The following is a 21,620-nucleotide window of genomic DNA, read 5'->3' on the forward strand; positions in this document are numbered from 1 at the left end:
AAGAACCAACCTCACTCTGAGCTTTTTCCCAACCAGAACATCCTTCAGGATAGCACTGCCAGTGTTCATCCACAGAAGCAGGTTCCTACTTTTTTTCATCTGCAAGTTGCGTCTATCTCCTTTTTACCAATATTTTCATCCACACATACATTTGCAGGACCTGCTGAATCCCTTTTGCTGCTGGAGCCTATCCCAGCTACTATTGGGTAAAGATGGAACACACCCTAAAGAATGAAGCCCCACACGTTCACAGCTAGGCACAATTTAGAGCCACCAAAGGAAGCATGTTTTTGGACTGTGGAAGGAAACCCAGGATTTGAACCAGGGCCTCCCCACTGTAAAGCTAACCGCTACTCCACCATGCCGCCCAACATTTTCTTTAGAGCAAAATCAATCTGATGTGAGTTAGAGACGTAAAAACTAAGACGTTTGATGTGGTTGTAAGGTCACATCACCCTGGAAATTTCCATAACTCCCAGAATTTTAAATAAAGATAAACATAGTTGCATTGCTGTATCCTTCTGAGCTGCTAATCACTTTAGACACCTTCAAATTGTCTCTCACACTAAAAAAGAATCCAAAATAAAGGTGTGATTTGATCAAAGTGATGTGTCCTCTGCATCTTTGTCACATGCTTCCATGTCTTGGAAGAAAAATGATTTGATTCCATCTACGTTGTCATGAGCGAGTGATTTGATCGGATTTGTGTACTTTATTACAAGCTTGTGTACAATTATTCAACAAATATCATGCATTAACAATAGATATGATTTACGAAAGGGACTATTACTTCTCTTAAACTGTAATTAAGTAAACAGTTCCATACAAGTACATATTAGGATATATAATACAAATACATCATTATTGCATCATTTGTTATATGATTAAGTACTACTTGCACATTGCCTGAATATCACATTTATTCCTTAATTTGCTTCATGGTCTGTTTCCTTACATCTTATATTTTGACAAAGACCTCTTGTATTTTGGATTAAATGGTTTAATGTCTGCATGTTTGCACTTTTTAACCCAACAATACAAAGTAAAAAAACTCCTTCCCATGAAAACGGTGTGTTTAACATGTTCTTACAGCATTTTTCTGATGATACAACACATATATAAATAAAATTAAGCATTTCTTTATTCATATTACTGTGAATCTGGATCAGATAAAAAAAATGCAGTTTGAAAAAAGCCTATTTGTGACAAAGAAAGTATGGTGGGTGAACCATAAGCTCCCTGCTGCGAGCTCTCAGCACCTGAGAAGGGAAGGGGGGGTGGAGTTGCTTCATGCCAATAGTCCCGCCCACAAAACTCGGAGACAAATAGCTTTTAAACTCCTGCCGATCTACAGAAACTTTGCCCTAGAAAACGACACAGATTTGTTGATTTTGGCTAAAAACTGCACAAATATAATTAAAAGAGAATGCTTTCAAAATAGTGGAATATTAAAGAAACTTTTTGTCATCAGCATCAAACTTTTTTGTCAGCAATTCAGCTGGTTTAAATGTTTTTTTTAACGCTTTTATGGGTAGAGTTAAAAAAAAGCAGACAGAGCAACAAAGTGGGCGGAGCCAATGTCAAACAGATTGGAAACTGTGTTTTTTGATGATCGGTGTAATCTCTGTATCCTTATACCTTCCAGGAACAAATACAAAATACTCCACCACTTCAGTGATAATTTAAACATTTTTATTGGATAAAGAAAATCGTTTCACACTTAAGACAAGAAAGTCCACTGAGAAGAAAACATAAAGACAAAGAAGTTTGGTTATTTTTTTCTTTTTTGAGGAGTAAAAATTAAATGCAGAACATATAAATGGCTTTAATATATAAAGTTCTTTCATTTTTCATAACAAAATACAGTAAAGCAGAACAAGGTCTCCTCTTTAAACACAAACCACAGCAGGTTTTTGGCTAAACGAGAGAAAAATGGATTTCCACTGTAATGACCTACAGTTCTTAAATAGTTGACGGTTACGGGGACTTTGGCAGCCTAAGTTGGGAAAAAATATATTTATTAAAGCATAAACACTGAAAAAAACTCATCAAAAACAAGAGAAAAAGTCAGCAGAAATTAAGATTTCTTCGCATTAAAAACAAAAAGTTAAGAGACTGGCATCACCCTTTAAACAGAGCATTTCCATTTGGAGCCATATAGTCAAACACAGTTATCTTTTTTATGTTTGTCAAAGCAGATATTTTCAAAAGCAGACAATAAAACTGAAGGAGGGGCTTTACATCACATGATAAGATGTTTTCATTTACAGTTTTTGATATAAAGTTATTCTTTGATGATCAAGTTAATCAAATATAGCATGTTCTTTAGCAGATATATAAATAGGATTTTTGGAAGTAAATTAAGTATAAATAATTGTGATAGTATTCTTTATCACAGAGCAAAGATGTACTCCTTATAAATAAATGTGTTTCGTGAGTCATAAAAATAAAAGTCTTTATCACTGGCCTGAAGGATTCCTGATTATGCTAAATCTTTTCTGGTAATTTTCAAAAATGCATCTTCAAACCACTTTAGGAGATTCTTTACATGTTGATACTTTTTCATAGTTGTGCTTTCACATGAAGGGAATGACCAAACTCAGAAGCACGAATGTCACTGAAACAGGTAAACTCAGGTGGAGTTTTGCAGCTGGTGATGGAGCGACTGGAGCTTGGCCTGCACCTCCTCCTCCTCCTCCTCCTCTGATGATGATGATGAACTTCTGACCCTTTTCCCAATATCTCTTTTTTTCTGTCGTCAAGAGAGGCTTTTTTCAGGAAGCACCTGCATCTCCACTTCCTGTTCCTCTTCTTTTGGCCGAACACCCCCCCCTCCCCAACGTGCATGACAGCGAGCTCAGTGTACGACACTCTTCACATGCAAAGAGAACGAGAGCAAAAGTGGCGAGCTCCAGCTGAGTTCTCCACTACACTTGTGAATTTGGCGAACATCAGGCCTGAGTGAGCCGAGAAACAAAAGGAGATCGAAACAGTTTGTTTGTTTGTTGTTCTGGAGTCTTTTTTGTTTGTTTTCTCTTAAACTGTCTTTAGTCTGTGACCACCACCAGCAGCTGCTGCTACTCAGCTTTGTGGCAGTAAATGTCTTTCAGGGCTTTGAGCTCCTCAATCAGGGTCTTGTTTTGGTTTTCCAGGACCGCCACGCGGTTTTCCAGACACTTGACGTACTCCTTCTTTTTCCTGCGGCATTCGCGAGCCGCCTCCCTGGAGAAGAAGAGGAGATCGGGGCGTTTCAGTTTCCTTCATCAAACCAGCGAGTCAACTCAGACGCTCGGGGGTCCCTTACCTGTTCTTCATGAGCCGCACCTCCCTCTTGCGGGTGATTTCCTCGGCGTGCTGTGACGACGGGCTCTGCATGTTGCTCGGAGACTCGGCCAGCACAATGCTCTGAGCCAGGCTGGAGTTAGGCGACCGCAGCTGATAGGCAGGGATGTCTCCGGTAGCAGCTGGGGGCAAAGAAGGAGAAACATGAGTACTTGAACCTCTTTTTATGTGGAGTTGTCACCACCTTTTGTCTAATAACTCTTATCCACTCTCGTGCCTGCCTTAAAAGATGAATTTCCTCACTCAGTTGTTCTTCTGATTTCATTTTTAATGTGAAAAGGCTCATCACTTTTGCAAGTCGAGAGACTTTTTTTCTTAGATTTCTTTAAACCCAATGAAACGACTTCATCCACTCCTGCTAAAAATCACTATTATCAACAGAAAGCAACCGATGTTAAGGATGATTCTGAGTTTCAGCTCGGACTTCTGCTGTTCCTCAATCATTTAGGTTCAGATTTGGGATTTCAGATTCACATTTTGCAGCACAAACTTTAAGATCCTTAAGGATTCACAATCTTGTTTTTACACATTTGAATTATTCTACCAGGCTTGACGTTGTTTTAGCTCATTTCTGCTCTACACCTTTCCCAAAATCAGCACAGTTGATAGTTTTTTTGTCTGATTAGAAACTCTGATCCAGAAATAATGAAATTATTAATAACTTGATTTCAGACAGAAACAAACTCAAATTTAACGTAATTTTTGATTCAATTTAATAGTGTTATTTTAGGGTTCAATAAAGTTAAACTGGTGTTCATCGTCATGATTTTGGAAACAAAAATGTAGATGTATGTTCCAAAAATATGCACAAATGTCCGATCTCATGAGACATTATAAAGATGAACCTATTTTTACTAAGATTATGTTCTCGTTTTGTTCATATTTTGTTTAAAATTCGAGTCATTTCCACATAATAAACTAGTTTTTTTTGTTCATTAAAGGTTCCTGAGAATTAAAAAAGTACAAAATATTTGCTTAAAACTAGCAAAAACATATTAAGCAGGCTCCATAACATTCATTTTTCAACTCATTTTTTTAATTTTTAGAATGCTTGTGAGGAACTTTCAAGATTTTGATATCAAATAAATACTTCTTCAGGTTAGCGTTCTTTTCCTATTTTTGAGCATTTATGTGCATCAACAGTTTCTATGTGTGAACGGTTTGTGTTTCCGTGCAGACTGCCGTGTCATTTCACTGACTCCTGAATGGATGCGTGCTACACAGTGAAGTGATTGTGGTTACAGGTGGTCTCTGCGTGAAGCTTTGGAGTTGAGTCATCGCTGAGTTCAGTCAACCTTTAACCAACCCCATCAGCTTTTCTCCCACCACCTTTGTTTCCTCTTCCTGAGAAGTTTCAGTCGCACACACACTCATTTCAATAATTTATCCAGACGTCAGCAGGTGAGTGCACGCACACACACACACACACGCACAAACGCACACACACACACACACACACACACACACCCACACACACACACACACACACACACAAACGCACACACCCCCACACACACACACTCACTCACACACTGTCTTTGCCGTTTGCTCTTGTTGTGATAACGCGGTGACTCGGCCTGTGCTGACGTCAGTGTGTGCGTCTTCTCTTGCACGCCGTGCATTCTCCCTTCCCTGCTCGTGTTCCAGGAAACACAGTGACGTCAAACTGGCAACTATCTCTCCACCCCCTCCACCACTCCCGCCCCTTTACTCCCCCCCTCCCTCCCCGCCTGCCTGCCCGTCCGTCTGCCTGACAACCACTTTAGCGGTTTAGCGAGTTGTGTTTGTGTGAAGCAGCAGGACACAGTCAGACAGGAGCAGCACTGCATGTACTAAACCAAACGCTTATTGACTTACAAGGTTTGATTTCTGCTTTTTTTCTGTTCACTTCCACATCTACGGTTATTTGGATCATACATTTCTCCACAGATGAATTAAAAGTCCTACATTTTGGAAAAAACTGAAGGAAAAACTATAGATCTCTTTTCCATTCCACAAATCACTTTACAACATATATGCCAGTGTAATATTTGGAAATAAAACCCACATTTATGAAAGAAAAACCAGCAAAATATAATTCAAAAGCACGAGGGGAACTTTACCTGACTCAGTTTCATCCCCTGTAACAGCCATCTCTTGTTTCCAATAATCCAGCACCGCGGCAGAGAAGACCCGGAGTGCAGAAAAAAACCCTCTTGTGTCTTTATTTCCCTCTCTCTGAGTGTTGACTCTCCTCTTATCCTCCTGCCTTTTTCCTCGCTGCTCTCTCTGTACCACAGTGGTCACTCGTCAACTTTGCAGCCCGATTACAATTACAGGCATTGACATCACCGTGACATCACTCGCGCCCGCTGAAGTCAGTGAAACACCCTGGATTAGAGTTCCTCCCACTCCCCTCACCCCCCCGCTGCAGATCAGACAAACACAATGTATGCTGGGAGGGACAGAAGGAGCTGAAGGGAGGGGGTGGTAGTGGAGGGCTAGTATTTTTAGCGCCAGTGACGCAACTGGAGAGACGCTCAACAAACAAGAGGATATTGTGTCCCAAGTGGCAGCCATGCAAACTGTTGAGCTGCATGATTACAGTTATGTGTGTGGGGGGGTGACTAATGGGACACTATCAGTCCACTTAGTTAACTTATTTAAAAATTACTTTCATTTTGGATAGTTTTCATAACCATAGTCGCCGTGTCTTCAACTATTTGTATCCGACCCAGACGTCAACTGTTCGTACCAATGAGTCAGTGGGATCTAAAGGCAGAGATGACAGATCTGTGATGTAGAACTTTGATTAGATCATGTCTCCCTGAAGAAGGTGACAGTAGATTTTTAACTGACTGGGTCAGAGAAACTTGAATACCAACACTGACGTTACCACATCAGTTTTATCTATAGCGGCCAGTGTTCTGTAAAAGTTTTAATCTTGTACTCGTATATCAGGCACAGGATGCATGTGCTAGTTGTCATTTTTTAACAGTGAACCTGCCAGTTTTGACCTCTTCAGAAGTTGTAAATAGTTTTTATTTCTCAAATGTTCGAATGTGGATAAACCAGAGCTCAAGTCTCATTTTAAGTGTATTGTCTTTGTATTCTCTGTTGTGTTCGACTTTTGTAAACAATCCAGTGTTATTCACAAACATTTTTGTGCTTCAATGCTTAATAAATGTTGATTAGTTAAATCAATTGTAAAAATGTATACATATATAAATACATACACATATATATATATATATATATATATATATATATATATATATATATATATAGTGTTCCCTGGCAGATTTGCTGTTCTTTATTCGTGGTTTCATGTACTCACAGATTTTTTTTTTCCAGTCGGGGGACTCTTTCAGTTCGTCACAAAAACTCAACACTCAAGATGCTTGTATACATTTTTTGCGTCTGAAGGAGGTACAGCGAAGACCCCTTTGGTGCAGGGACAGACGCTGCGGAGGGGCAGCGCCCGTCTGCGCTCCCCCTTTTCTCTCAATGCCCTTGCATGCAGAAACTGCATTTTAAAAAATAAATCTCTATATTGAGCAATACTCTAATGGTCTTTAATAAATGTTTTACAACACATGATCAGTGTTTTTGCTTAAAGTTCAAAGTGGTTTTAAAGAGTATGGACCGGCAAAAAAAAATAAATAAATATATGTATATATGTACATATAAATACAGGGTCCCCTTGTCAGTTTTGGATGCTAAGTAGATATAATAAAGCACATTTACAAAATTAATTAATCCATGTGTAGAGACTTGTAGAGTTTTTTTTAGGGTCTGAAGCTAAAAATGTATTTATTTTGTTAAGCTCTTTTATTTAATAAAATGGTAGATTTTTATTACATACTGTGGTTCAATTATATCTTACTTGGAAAAATTTGGGGTTTTTTTTCATAAAAAAAGTAAATGAGCTTAAAAACACTCATTGCTGACAAAACAGAAAAAAACGTACAGGAAAGGAAACCCGAGCAGTGACATCATGAAAGTTTTTTGTGACTGAAGCTAAAAACCACCATGTGAGTCAAGTTTCATCTTGAAAGGACTTATAAAAAGATGAGCTCATTTATTACAGAAAATAAGATCTTTAGTAAAATACAAATATCTAGATGTAAACATTTTTCTAGTGAGCGATTGATGATTTTAATCAAACTGTAGTTTCTAGTTGATTTTTGAGCAATGTGAGCTGATGGTAATTCAATATTTTAAATGACGTGTGGATGTCTGCAGGGAAAAAAAAGAGAACTAAAAAATAATAATAGCCCTGTCGTTTTATTCTGAAGGAGCTATGATGACGCAGACTCTGCTAGCTGCTGCATCTTTATTTCCAACGACACATCGTGACGAAACAAATTGCTGTTGACTCACTTCAACTTGGATAATGGTCTTCAAGGTCATTTTCTAATGTTTGATTACTCAGATCTCTTATTTTATTTAATGTGCTTTTTTGTCGCAGTGAAGTTAGAAACTGAACCAGTGCTCATCAGACTCGCTCTCTGCAGAAACACGAACTTCCATGATGACATTTGCTCGTGTGCACTCACCTTGGATGAGCACCTGCCCCCCGTGGATGTAGAACTGCTGTGGGGATTCTCCAGCCTGCAGGAAGGTGGCCGTGGGTTGGGAGGTGGGAGAGTTGGTGACAGTCAGGGTCTGGACTCCATGAAGGGCTTCTACTGCAGGGCTGGTCAGTGGGATTCCTCTGTCCTGAGTGACAGCAACTGTGCAGAACCCAAATACACAGACATATAGACGCTGGACAGATCATTTAACATATTCACAAGATTTTGAATAGCAAAAATGAAGCCTGCAGTCACATTGACTGGAGTCCAGTCTTGAGTAGAGTTCATATGGAATCAAATCTGACTTTTTCAAAATGACTATTTGGCAACCAGCTTCCAGTGGTCATTTGAGGAACAGCAACATTCAATACTTCCATGTTAACCTAAAATATGCAAATTGACACAATGAAGCTCCAAAGTGTGGTAGTTTTTTATGTGATTTTAGCAGCAAGAAGAATTCTTTGGTGTTTCAACTCTCATTTTAGATGTCGCAGGTAAAAAACTCATCTTTCACATTTTATACTTTACTTGAGCTTCTTTAACTGATTTATTTAGAAATTAAAGTGATGCTTTGTGGACTACTGATGGTTTGACAGAAAGATTTTTAAACAATTTTAAGTGGCTTTAGGGAGTAATAATGGTGTTTTTAACATGTTCTTTTTCTGATGATAAAGACATATATAAAGAAATTGCATTTATGAGTATGTGTTTATTCAAATAATTCAAATCAGGCACAAAAATGGTGTTTGAAGAAGATGGTATCCAAATCTGAAAATCTGGATTTTTGGAAAAAAAAAACAAAAAAAAAAAACAGCAAAATAATAATTAAAAGACCACTGCGAACACTTTTACAATTGATCAAAAGATGATCAGAGTGGGACTTTAAATGTTTACAGTGATAGAATCTTAAGCCTTTCCACTCTAAAACAGCTAAACCAAAAGCTCTACAGTAGGAGATGCATTTGTGTTTGCACTGACTGTATTGCCCTGAGCTGCTCTGGTAGATGGAGTTTGGCACAGAAATGGAAGGGCTGCTGGAGGCCGGCACCTCATCTTCTGCCGTTTCTTCTTCGATTTTAGCAACCGCCGGTGAATCTGAGGACAGCTCGTTTAGAATTTTTCTGTTGAAGAAAACCAGAAAATAGGGATTCAGACAGATAAACATGGTCAGGCGTCATGATGATTTCTGCTGACGTCTGCTCACCGGTAGGAGGGACGCCTGGAGAGAATCTCCCGTCTCTTCTGCGTGTCTGCAACAGACTGCTCTCCGTCCAACTTTATCTCAGGAGTAATCTGCACAAGAATGTGTGAGTAATTCAAAGATGATTACGTCTTATGTCGATGTCTTTCAATCTCTTCTTTTATTTTGTATTTATTATTTACGTAGTGAAGAAAAAAAGACGTCAGAGGGAGAATTTGAGCAGGATGCAGTTGGAGGGTCTAATCTTTTGCTTGTAACATGTCTCAACAGAATCCAGAGATACTTTTTTAATGCTGCAACCATTGACTTGAGTCCCAAAGCATTCCCTCTTTAAACCATGACTCATCATAATATTGAATCACCCACTTTGCATCAATGAGCTGACATCAAAAACACAAGTGTTTTAGGGTCATCTATCACATCTGATGGAAAGTTATTTGACATTTAAATCGGTGGAGACTCAGATACCATCATTCAAATGAATACAAAATGTATTCTTTTTCATTACTTTTGTTCATCAACTCCGATCCAAGTTGTCTTTTTAACGTGTTCTTGTAGCATCTTTTTCATGATTTCAGAGTGAAACTGCACTTGTGACTATTTCTTATTTCAAATTGTAATGAATCAGGAGAAGAAAAAGTGCGATCTGGCCTAAAACTGTACGGCTGAAGAACGCCAATATTGCTCGCTCGTTGGTCTGAGCACTCTGTTATACACCTCTATAAAAAACACAGATATTTCAAATCTTTTTAGGATAGTAATTGATTGGAAAATAAGAGAAATAAAATGATACTAACATCCTGACATTATAATCACTCCTTATCATATTTACACATGCAGTACATACACCTTCATTAAATATATTAGCATTATCAAATATAATAATTGTCAAATTAATTGATCAAAAGGGAGTGGGAAGAAGCAAACATACATTATAATCTTGACTGCAAAATTCATGAAGAAAGTCTTCCTGGATCTGCAAAGTATCCTCAGACTATAATACTACCGCCACCATGTTTGACAATTGCTATGATGGTCTTAACGTTTAGCCAAAGAACGTGTGTTTAAAGTTAAACCAGGTCAAACTTTGACCAATCAGGCACTCTGATTTGGCAGTGAGATATGGATGATGCCACTTTCATTCATGGAAGTCCCAACCGATTGATAATTGATCATGAAGGAGAAATCAATAATTGGAGTTTGTGCCTAGTCAGAATTCTGTGACACCAAGTCTTTCTTAAATTGGAACTGAGCTGTGAAAGACAAAGCTTGGACCACTTTGAAATTTTGTACCAGGCCTCTTCTAACTGTAGGTGGTGGACATGTGATAGTAGGGCTGCCACAAACGATTATTTCAATAGTCGACTAATCTCCGACTATTTTTTTCGATTAGTCGACTAATTGGTTCGTGCGGCGACTGGATGTAAAACATTCATCTTAACCATTATTATCCTTAAACTTGAGGTCTGTAAGCTATATTCTATCTAAAATAAAGACAATAGTTTATTAATCTTTTAATGAAGGTTTTGTCCTTCATTTGTTTCTGGCATTAAAACAAGACTTAAATCAAATAATGCAATCCGAATCAACAACAGAAAACTCTTTCAAAACCCTGCAATTCTTTTTAAAGCTTTAAAGCATATATTTAATAAAACATTTATAAAGTATTTCAAAAGCTATTTGCAGATATAAACACACTCAAAATATTTGCTCACTGAGGCCCATTTATTAAAGCAAAACACTAATAACATTTTGAACTGAAGATATTCCTATATAAAACCTGAGGATGCCCATAGAAACAAAGAAAATAAATAAAAAGGGAGAAAATTATATTTTTTTTAAAGGGAGAAAAGCAGGAGATGTTAGAATGTACAACAGTACTTTCATTCTCTCACTACCTACATCCACTGCACATGCACAGACCGATACTTCATATGTTCAGTTTGGGGGAGAACCCATAAATCTGTGTTACTTCTTTAATGTTGTGGTTGTTTTGCTGCTTGTTGTTCTTTTAGTGACTTTAAGTTACATTTACTTGTAGCTTAATGCAGATAATGTGATGCTACACTTGTAAACTTAGCTCTGGACTTTTAGAAGAGCTCCTTCACTTCTGGGACTCGTAGTTTTAAATCGTTCCATAACTCTGCTGCAGATCCGTACCGACTCACAGCCTCTCTGTCTGCGGGGTGAATGTTTCATAATCCGCTCTTCAAACCGAACGACGTGATCGCAGCGCGGAATATGAATGAAGCCTTGGACGAGCGGTTCATTTCCAGTGTAAACTCATTATCCGCGCCGCCCTCGCGGCGTTTGGTTAGAAGAGCGCAGATTATAAAACGTTCATATGCAGACAGAAGCGCCGTAGACACGGATCTGCTGCAGATCTTCTGGTTCATCTCCAAACAGCGCAGTAATGACAGCCGCGGGAGCGCTAGCTGTGTTAGCGCCGATGTTAGCTTAGCTAGACGAAGCTCTCTGTTCAGCGTGATCAAACTCCGTCACAACATGCTTCATCTTCAGGTGATCATTTATCGCCATAGTGCTCTCATGGAACACAAATTCTGTCGTGCAGAAATTACATTTGACACTTTTTCTTCTTTTATTTTCCTTTTGCTTCCCATAATTTCGAGCGAGCGTGTTATGAGCCTACCGAGAACTTCCTGTGACGTCAATACTGACCGGATTAGCACCACTGCGCATGTGTGACAAAGAGAATGGAAGACCCCCGCATTAGAAAGCGCGAACCGTAGTTTTAAGATCAAAACAAGGAAAAAAAACAAACAAAAAAATGACGCTTCGACGACCAAAATAGTTGTCGACTATTTTAATAGTCGATTAGTCGTCGATTAGTCGAATAATCGTGGCAGCCCTATGTGATAGTAAACAGTAGAAAAAAAGAATAAGAAGCCCCTCCCAGCTTGTCCAGTGTGAACACCATGGGCTAAACGCGTGTTTAGGGCGTCACATGTCCGGTGTAAACGTAGCATCAAACTTTGTAAATTTGACCTTAGTTGTAACGGAGAGTTCATCCTTTGTCTCACCAATCCAGTCAATATTTTCTCAGTTTTGGTGACAATTCAGATGTTTCTATCGAATGTTTGTGAGGTGAGTCTTTGTGTTCTTTTTTTCCTGCAGTATCTTCCTCCTTGAAATCTGCCGTAGATCCATTATGCCTGAAAGTCAATTTGTTACTCTTTGTTACTCTAAAGTCCTTTACCTGCTGTGCTGCTGTTGTGACTTCCTTGTGTGAATGCATTTGTGTGAACGTGATGTCATACGAGTCTCAACTATTTTTTATGGCAGTTTAGATGGAGAATAAACATCTATGTAAGTGACAGGATATTCACAAACCACCAACATTAAAGTTTGATATGAAAGTTTAATGTCAATCTTTTTTAATGAGAAGATAAAACCACTTCTGAGCAGATCACAAATTGAATCTCTTTCCTGAACTATTACAACTAATCTCTGACACATGCTGACGCTGCATGTCCTCGATGATCAATATTTCCTTCCCTGTTCTAAAACCACATCTGGCCATGCACCGTCCCTGAATGAGAGGAGAGAGTCAAGTTCGCTTCAGGCAGCTGAACAGTGCAAATGTCAAGTGTCTGAAGCCATCAACACGTCATGAAGGGTGAAACTGATAAGTTGATCACATCAAGCCAGATAAAGCTAACCAGAGATGAACCATGACACTACCACCACCATGTTTCACAAAGGGGAAGTTTTCTGGGCTAACTTACAGCACCTTTTATACACATGTCTATGGATCGGGTTTATTCAACATTCTTCAACATGATTTATTGTTATATGACTTAAGGTTTAGTCTTGTGCGCCCGTATGGGGTTGACCCGGCCAGCAGAGGGTTGTAGAGAGGAGCGGCTGCATCTTCAGAGGAGCACAGGTGTGTCTTACTGTTCCCTTTAGGCTTGTGCATCCACCTTAAGGGATGTTTTAGAAATGGAACACACCATTGTTGTGCATGTATCATGAACCATTTGTAAGGATAATGTAAGTTCCCCGTACTATGATGTACGAGTGATGCTGTTGAGTCCTTATGCTACACTAGTTGTTAGTAAAATGCGAGTATTGGCCCTTACTGACCGCGCGCAACGGCTGCACGTACGGGGTGTGCAGGTGACATGTACGTGCCTGTAGGATGTTCACACAAACTACACTGTCTGTTTTTGTCATTTCTAATAGTCAGGCTGCAAACAAGGAGCTATCGCATGAACAACACTAACGGGCTCCTTGTGTTGTGTGCAAGATCCTTCAGAGTCTCTGCCGATGTAGTGTATTTCACATGTACAGTAGAGTTATTTTCCTCTGTGTGCTGCCCAGTTTGAGACTCTGGATGGGGAAAATACGAATAAAAGTGGAGGATCTTTTTATTATTGTCTTGGTGTAAATAAGAAAAACATCATAAGTCCATGAAGCTAGTGTGATTGCGTGCACTACGACAGGACCTAAGGAGGCCCTCCGTCTACCAGGCAGCCAACTGCTGGCAGGCCAACATAGCGAGGGTGCAGCCCCCTGGGCAGCGGAGCTCGCTAGTTCTGCTGGAACCTGGGCAGCGGCGATCGCTATTAGTTCTGCTGGAGCCTGGAGAGAGGGGCTCACTAGCTCGCTAAGCTGTCCACCATGAGTCGCGCCCGACGCCCACTTCGCGCCGCGTCCAATCTCGTCTTTATATGGACTTGCATTGAAACTTGACCCCTCCGCCACGTCTCATTTGAATGCACCATTAAGAGATTGAGGTTTTTTTTGTTTCTTTCAAGACTGATATTTCCTGCGTACAATGTACAGGGTTGCCAATTTTTCCCCTGCAGACAGCTGGTATCCACCCGTCAAGGCAGTTGTAAGTAACCTTCAAACATTTTAAGACTTTTTTTAAAAATGGGGCATTGTTGAGTTATATGATTCTAAACATATTCCAAAACTATCCCTGAAACTTTCCTACAAACAGATACTTAAAAAGGTTCAAAGTAAGGCCTCACAATGCATCAGTTATCGTCAGCGCTGCAAAATGTTTCCTGAGTATCCGTCCAGAATATTTATTCACTGTCTTCAGACAATGAAAAAGACTTCCGTCTGTGGCAGCCAGAAGCAAAAGCAGAAGGAAATTCTGCTGATATTGCAAAACTGAAATTCATAATGGCTTTTTTTTTACAACACAACAGTTCTAGTAAGGCGTTGACTACATTTTGTCTTGAATGTTGTGGCTTAGGATAGCAGAGCTGTTGTGTTTGGACTGAAGAGGAATTAAGTCAATACTAGGATTTGTCTGGACTTGAAGTATGGTTTCACTCCTAACAGGGTTGTTTCATCGTAACAGTAAGGGAAATAGAGAAGTTTGATGCTTTTGTTAAATCAAAAAATCATTTATAACTTAGATGCTATCCCCAAATCCATCAAGTACATTACATAAACAAACTTGGGCCCCTGTGTGTTCCCACCTGAACATTCTGGACTTGGGGCGCCTGAATAACAGAAGTCTGAGGGGCCTGGATGACTCTTTGGATCGGTAGAGTCTGACCATCAGGCAGCTGAACTACAGTCACAGTAGACTCTGTTTCCAAGGAAACCTGCAGACAAAAATCAACACTCATGTAGAAAATCGTAGAGAAAAAATGGACAGAGGAACGTGTGCGACAGAAGGAGCAAAAAAAAAAGGAATGCTGTGAATAAATGTTTGCTCCATTTCTGAAGCCTTTTTAATCAAGCTGGTGGGATCCCTTATCCAAAGCAAAAAACGAGACATTCCCATTGTACTCAAAATCAACATGTCTCAGTGTGAAAACATTTTTGACAGTTTGCTCAAAAACAGCATGTTATACTTTGCTCTAAACAAATTCAATTCCATCCATCTGCAGACCCTGCAGGATTATTTTGGGGGGTCACGTGGTTGCTGGAGCCCATCCTAACTACTGTTGGGCAAAGGTGGGCTACACCCTGAACAGGTCGCTAGTCTGCTGCAGTCCCACACACTCACATTTACACCTACGGACAAGATAGAGAAATCAATCAATCTATGAAGTATGTTTCTGGACTGTGAGAGTAAACCAGAGTCCACAGAGAAAACCCACTTATGCTTGAGGAGAACAAACTCCAAACAGAAAGAACCCAACCAGGATTTGAAACAATGCCTTCTCACTGTGAGGTGAGAGCGCTAACTGCTGCACCGTGCAACACATTCAAGAGCATAAACCAATAATCATTGACATGGATCGGTTTGTAAAGAGTGATAATTCTGAGGCTTTGGACTTCCATCATCAATCACAAAAAGTGAACCTAACAACTCCACAAGGGCTCAACCACGAGGTCATTTAAGGGCCTATAACATGCAAAATCAACTTTTTTAGCTTTTAAGTGTATGTTAACTCCTCACAAAAAACAACCCCAAAGCAGTATTTTGATCCATTCACACATCTCTCAGCATTCCTCTAAAAATGCTCTCTGAGCACCAGCCCCTACCAATCCACAGAACCAGTGGGTCCTCACATTGTGATGTCACAAAGTGAGAACAGCCCCTTCCAAGTAGAGTCTGAGCTGCCAGCACCATCCCCAGGTTAACAGGTTTTCTCCAGGGAGCTAGCGGGGGTCAACAAAACACTTTCACTTTATATATGCAAAACTATACATCTTCTGATTGTAGCATCGGTGTTTAGTTAAAAAATTTGGCAGTCAGCATGGCATTTATTAGAGACAGACATCTATTGGAGATGGCATTTATTTCATCACAGACAGAATGGTGATGGCTATAGGGTTCATTCTGCTGTGAAATTCTGTCACACAATGCAGCCAACACCACCAGATGACCATTTCAAGATTTACTGAAATGAGAACATTGTATTATGTTCTGATTAGCACTAGCATTTGAAATCACTGTATCAAAAATTCTCTTCACTTTCATGCGGATCAGTTTCAATAATCAATAATCCATGTTCAAACCAGTTCTACTAATTTGTTGCTTGGATTAGGCATGAAAAATGTGCATTAAACTTGTTCAGTAGACATAGACAATGGACCATAGATATAGACACTGGACAAAAAAACATATTTTGGCATAAATGGAACCCCATACGGCCTACCCTAAGCCAGACTGCCTTCAGTGACCCCAAGGTAAAATAAGTAGGGGTCTCAAACTCTCATCCCGGGGGCCATCTGCGGCCCCCGGGATGATATTTTCCCCAAGCTCCGCCCTCTTTCACTGCGCGGGGATCCGCTGCTCCCGCCTGTCCAACATGTGATCCTGAGCTTGAGGCCGTGCCTGCGTGCGCTAGGGCTGTGCGATATGGGAATTTTCATATAGCGATATCGTTTTTTTCATTTTGTGCGATAACGATATTAAAAATGATATTAATCAAAGAATCAAAGTAATCTTTATTGCAAAGAGATTTGGGACTTCAGATTTTTACACCTTAACTTTGCCCCCCCCCCATTAAATCTTAGTTAGTTCAAATTAAACTTTCATTATTTTTTGTATTAACTGTAGTATTGAAACTAACTGTGAGGAACATTTAAATATTTCTAATAAATATTGTACATATACATAATGTACACAATAGTTAAACCATAACGGTGGTATGTTTTCAATAGGCTGTACAGCGTTTCTGATTTATTTTAATCTGACTGCAGCACATACAAGTTCCTTTCAAATTAAAATTAAGTCTTAAAAACATTGTTCTAAAGCAGCAAATATATTGCAGTTATTTTTATATTATTTTCTAATTTCTTCTGAACAGAAACTATAGGTACTGCTGTGCAGCAGAAGATAATAAAATGTAAACTTAAAATAAACAGTTCTGATAATAGATTTAATCATCATTTCACTCAGTCATCTGACATGTGTACATGTTGGAGGATTGATCAAACACATAAGATCTCTTCATTTAGTGTCATTTCAGGAGTTGTTAAAAACAAGTTTATTTTACTATTATTAGATCACCTCATTAAGAAATGAGCATAAACGGCACAAATGTAACTAACAAATTCATTATTGATACACAATAAAACAACAAATTATTCTAATTCGAAGCTCTATACAAAAGCTTTTGGTTAATATTTTAACAAAACCCTCAAACTCATCTCAACTCCAGAACCACGATCGAGTCCCCGCCCCCCTGTGCGCGGCTGTTACGAGCACGCGCAGTCTCTCCTTCTCTCCTCTTTCAGCCCCGCCTGACACGTGACGCGCGGCAATAGACAGACTGTCTCCTTTTTTTCCTTTTTTCATGGAGGTTCTCCTCTAAATCAGGTGTTTAAACTCCTGATTTTAAAGCGTGTCTTCTCTCTCTCACACTCTGTGGATCTGTCGGTAACAAACAGCTGAAGAATAATCCAGTCGGACTGAACCATTTTCAATGTAGAGGAGGGGGGTCCGGTGACGACATTTCCAGAACAAAATATATAAACATCGTTACCTTGACATCAAAAATAAAAGTATTAGCGATTATATATTGGTTATTGGTTTACTGAAATAATGTTTTCTGTTGTGTCATTTTGTCATCATTCGAGGCCTCCGTCCCCCTCGCTCTCAGTCTGGGCTCCTAGAATCAGCCGCTCCGTAAGAAGAAGAAGAAGCGCGGCTCTTCCGGGGGTTTCTCCCGTGTTCATTTAAAACGAAAGTTTATCGCAATAGACTCATTTCACTATCGAAAAAAGTAATATCGCAATAACGATAATTATCGTTTTATCGCCCAGCCCTAGCGTGCGCGTGTCTGTTAATTTTAAGGTTCACACACCGGCTGTGTCGGCGCGCATCCCAGTCCATGTAAACGCAAGTAGAAGTCCGATATTCTGCTACACGCGTTTGCATAGAACCCCCATGGAAAGCAGCCCCCGAATGTGCACTGATGCAGCCGGCGCGAGCGAGCACCTCACACCTCCAATGAATGGAAGACATATAGATCAGATTTATTTATTGTGAGGAGTTCTACAAAAATCTACATAAAATTAAATCCTTCAAAGATTTTCTCGGCCGGGGCTTCTCTCTCACTAGGAAGGAGGAGCTGTTAATACAGACATTTGAAACTGAATACAAATAGTTTTCTCTAGTCAGTCAATATGTGGTTTCTTCAGTCGTCTGCATCTGCTGTATTGTCATTATTATTATTATATTATTTATTTATTACTGATTTTTTTGTATTCATTTTTTAATATATTTATTTATTTTATCCATTATTTTGTGTTAAAAATAAAGATATTTGAGAACATTGGAATATTTTATCAGCGTTTTTCTTGTAAGCGTTAGAAAAGGTAAATAGCTGCAGGTTTCACTTGACTCAGTTGAGATCAGAGTTCCTAGCTTGTATAGTCAGTTCAAAAACAGACCCATGGAGAAGTTCAAGGTAATGAACAAATACATGTCTCTATTTGATAAAAACATCCCAATGTCCAAAACTTTTGGACAAATATGCTCAACATTTAAACACGGTGGTGGTGGTGTGATGCTCTGAGGCTTGACTGTGGGTGGTGTTACAGAAATTGGCTTAAGTGGTTTGCTTAGCTTAAAGGGGCAATTCAAATTTCCCAGCACTGTCGTTTGAGCGGTTTCTTTTTAAGAATCACAAAAATGCATCTTCACCTGCGGAGAAGATGAAGGAGATCCGTTGGAATCACTGAGGTTCTCCTCGCCGCCTGTCGCAGAGTCCTGCAAACTGCTGTCCAGCTGAGACGAAACCGACGTATCCATGTTTACCTGGAAAGACGCAGAAGTAACAATTATGTCAAAAACCAGAAAAAAACAAGAAGTAACAGCAATGAGTTTTATTTTCTTTTGTATATTCTAAAAATCGTGATACCTTAGATGTTGTTTAGCTGCATCTAAAGTACTTTGATGAGTTCAAGTCCCACTCAGATGAAAATTGTGTTTAGGGTGTTTCTAACATGTTCTTGTGGACATTTTTCTGATGATGGAGGACATATATAGAGAAAATTATGTTTGAAATCGTATTTCTGAGTATTTCTTTACTGAAATTGTTGTGAATTAAGAGCAGGTGAAAAAAATGCAGTTTGAAAAAGATGGCCATTTTTCTTGCACCACTCATGTCAGGTTGGGGGTGTGAGGGACTGTATGCTAGCAGGAGAGATGGGAGACGGGGAGTGGGGACGGGGTTGCTGACCCTGCTTGTGCAGAAACTATGTTCACAAAAAGCAACAGATATTTTTGTTTAGCTAACATTATTATAATTAGAAGACCACTGGAAACACTGACAATAGATTAAAGATGATAGGAGTGGGACTTCAACAAATTTTCAACATCCATATTTTAAAGCAACACAGATCCAGATTTTGTCAAACGTTGTGGGGAAGCTGTCTGTGTGCCCAGTTTATGACACAAATGATATTACGCAATAGGCCCCTCTGCTGCTCACTGATGTGAGCCAGTCACCACCATGTGGGGTGGGCAGACTGTGTTGCCACACCTCAAGCCAGAGACTGTTAACCAACTGCGTCTGACTAAATGAGGTACTTGTTGGTCCTTAATTTGGTTTTCTTTTTACTGAGAAATCAAAACAAGAAGTCCATTGTGCTTCACCATTTTCACAACAGGGTTCCCTCTGGTGAAGGCACACAATTTAGCAAAAAATAGAAACACTAAAATGTATTTAAGTATGCTCGAGTATTAGTATGTAAAGTCTACTATAGAGTGTGTGCATGTAGTGCAGGAATACTTCTTCAAACTAAACATTTTAAGTTCTAAAAAGGAAATGTTAAGTATACTGTCTCACTTTAAGAAGACTATGTTTATACATACACAGACTATTTTTTGATAATTGCGCTTAAATGTTGAACGATCTGCAGCTTACTGCCAATAGTCACACCTGGACCTAGACTTTTCTTATGAAAATGGAAAATAAAAGTTTTTATGAATGCTAGTTTTCCACTTAGTATACCTTTCTATATATTGTGTGCCTTGCCTATTTAAAAAACTAAATAGTTTTATATTTAGAAATTTCACTCTATTTTACAACAAAGTTTTTTTTAAAACTTTTTAAAGGGTATTTTATTTTGAAATGCTACAAAACTGTTAAAGTGAAAGAAACTAAAAGCGCGCCTCCCCCTCGTAGATTAAAAACGGAACTTTTGACCTTTTTTATATTTCATTTTGAAAGTAGGGTGGTATGTTTCTGGAAAGACGTTGGATCAGCTTCACCGTCACGCGGAAACGAAGGATTATGTTTTTTTAATTTTATTTTGAAGGGGAGAGTTCGCTGCTTCCCACATAGTCGCAGTTGACGGAGCTGTGTAGGAACTGCTGAGCCGACTGGGAACATTTCTGTCTCCATGTTGGCCGGAAAACTCTTCGGGCTTCCAGTCCGCTGAGCAAACTTTGTTTGAGGCCCGTCGTCCGGCTCCGCTCGACGGGCGCTGACCGAAATGTGGCAGACTTACCGAAGTTTTACGTAGTCTGACTCGTCACTAATGACAGTCGGGTTGGACGGCCTTCGCTCACGTAGCTCCCACGTCAGCGCTGATGATGCTGTGCCGAGAATCTCACCCGACGTGCCGGTTTAACATCGAAGAGCATTTGGGTGGCGCGAGATGTCTCACTCCTGCGCACTTCCGGGTTTGCTGCTACTGATCTCTAAAAAAGCTTAATATAGTAAATAATACATTCCTTATTCAAACTAATTGCAGCTTGTACTGAAAAAACTGACATATTTTAAAGAAACTAATAAAATGATTCGTAAAGTGAAATACATATGCTGAAATATATTAATTCACGTGTGACTCTTACTAGCAAGGTAATGTATTTTGTGCGCCCCTAAATCCTACGAACTTCCCTCAAAAAGCTTGTCCTTAAATAATTTACTGCAAGAATGTGATTTATTACTTTAAATATACCGTTTTGTAATATAAAAACCATTAAACATAATTTTAAATTTAATCCTCTAAATGTAAATTCTTTTGAAAATGTAAATGTAAAATGAAATGCATGTAGAGATGAATCAACAAGGAGCTGGTACTTGTTCTTAACTGATCTGTTTCTCTTGATGAACTTTTTTTGGAATTGTTTTGTTTTGTGTTCTTAGCAATTTACTTTGTTCGTCTATCATTTGCTAAGCACGTTACCCCCATCTAGTGGCTGAAAGGCAGTATGACAGTGTTTGCACGCAGAAGATCAGATACAGTTTAAAGTACATTCTAAAATAATTTTACTAATAAAAAATAAACATTTCGTCAGACACTAATAGATATAAAAAAAGGTTTTGAGACAACATGTAAAAAATGTAATTTAGAAAATTATTGAAAAATGAATAGAATATACATAAATTATTACCTTTCTAAAGAGCCACTAAAGGGGCATTGATTCAAGAAAACAAAAACAAAAAAAAGCAAGTTTGTTATGCATGCCGGACAGCAACTGTTGCACACAGATAGTAACTGATGAGCATCAGATACTACCCGGTGGGCACGAGAAACCATTTTTATGGCCCGCAGCAGCAGTCTACTGACTGCAAGGACCATATTGTTTCTGCTTAAACATTCAATCTTTCTGCGCCTTTGAGCCA

At 39.1% G+C, this 21,620-nt stretch overlaps 1 protein-coding gene across 2 annotated transcripts; it reads right to left on the reverse strand.

The window, feature by feature from the left end:
- Positions 1-1,675: 1,675 nt before the first annotated feature.
- Positions 1,676-20,682, reverse strand: LOC112151810 (cAMP-responsive element modulator). Of its 2 annotated transcripts, XM_024280883.2 has the most exons (8): positions 20,500-20,682; positions 18,689-18,802; positions 14,559-14,687; positions 9,103-9,191; positions 8,877-9,019; positions 7,881-8,057; positions 3,305-3,464; positions 1,676-3,222 (listed from the first exon to the last, which is right to left on the reverse strand). In XM_024280883.2, the coding sequence occupies exons 2-8, from the start codon at positions 18,794-18,796 to the stop codon at positions 3,078-3,080; spliced, it is 951 nt and encodes a 316-aa protein (XP_024136651.1). In that variant the 5' UTR covers positions 18,797-18,802; positions 20,500-20,682; the 3' UTR covers positions 1,676-3,077. The 2 variants fall into 2 exon arrangements, with proteins under 2 accessions (XP_024136651.1, XP_024136659.1); XM_024280891.2 differs by lacking the exon at positions 14,559-14,687 and having other exon boundaries at positions 20,500-20,681.
- Between the last annotated feature and the right edge of the window lie 938 nt (positions 20,683-21,620).

The sequence above is a fragment of the Oryzias melastigma genome, linkage group LG17 (assembly GCF_002922805.2).
Source record: "Oryzias melastigma strain HK-1 linkage group LG17, ASM292280v2, whole genome shotgun sequence".
Classification (NCBI taxonomy): Eukaryota; Metazoa; Chordata; class Actinopteri; order Beloniformes; family Adrianichthyidae; genus Oryzias; species Oryzias melastigma.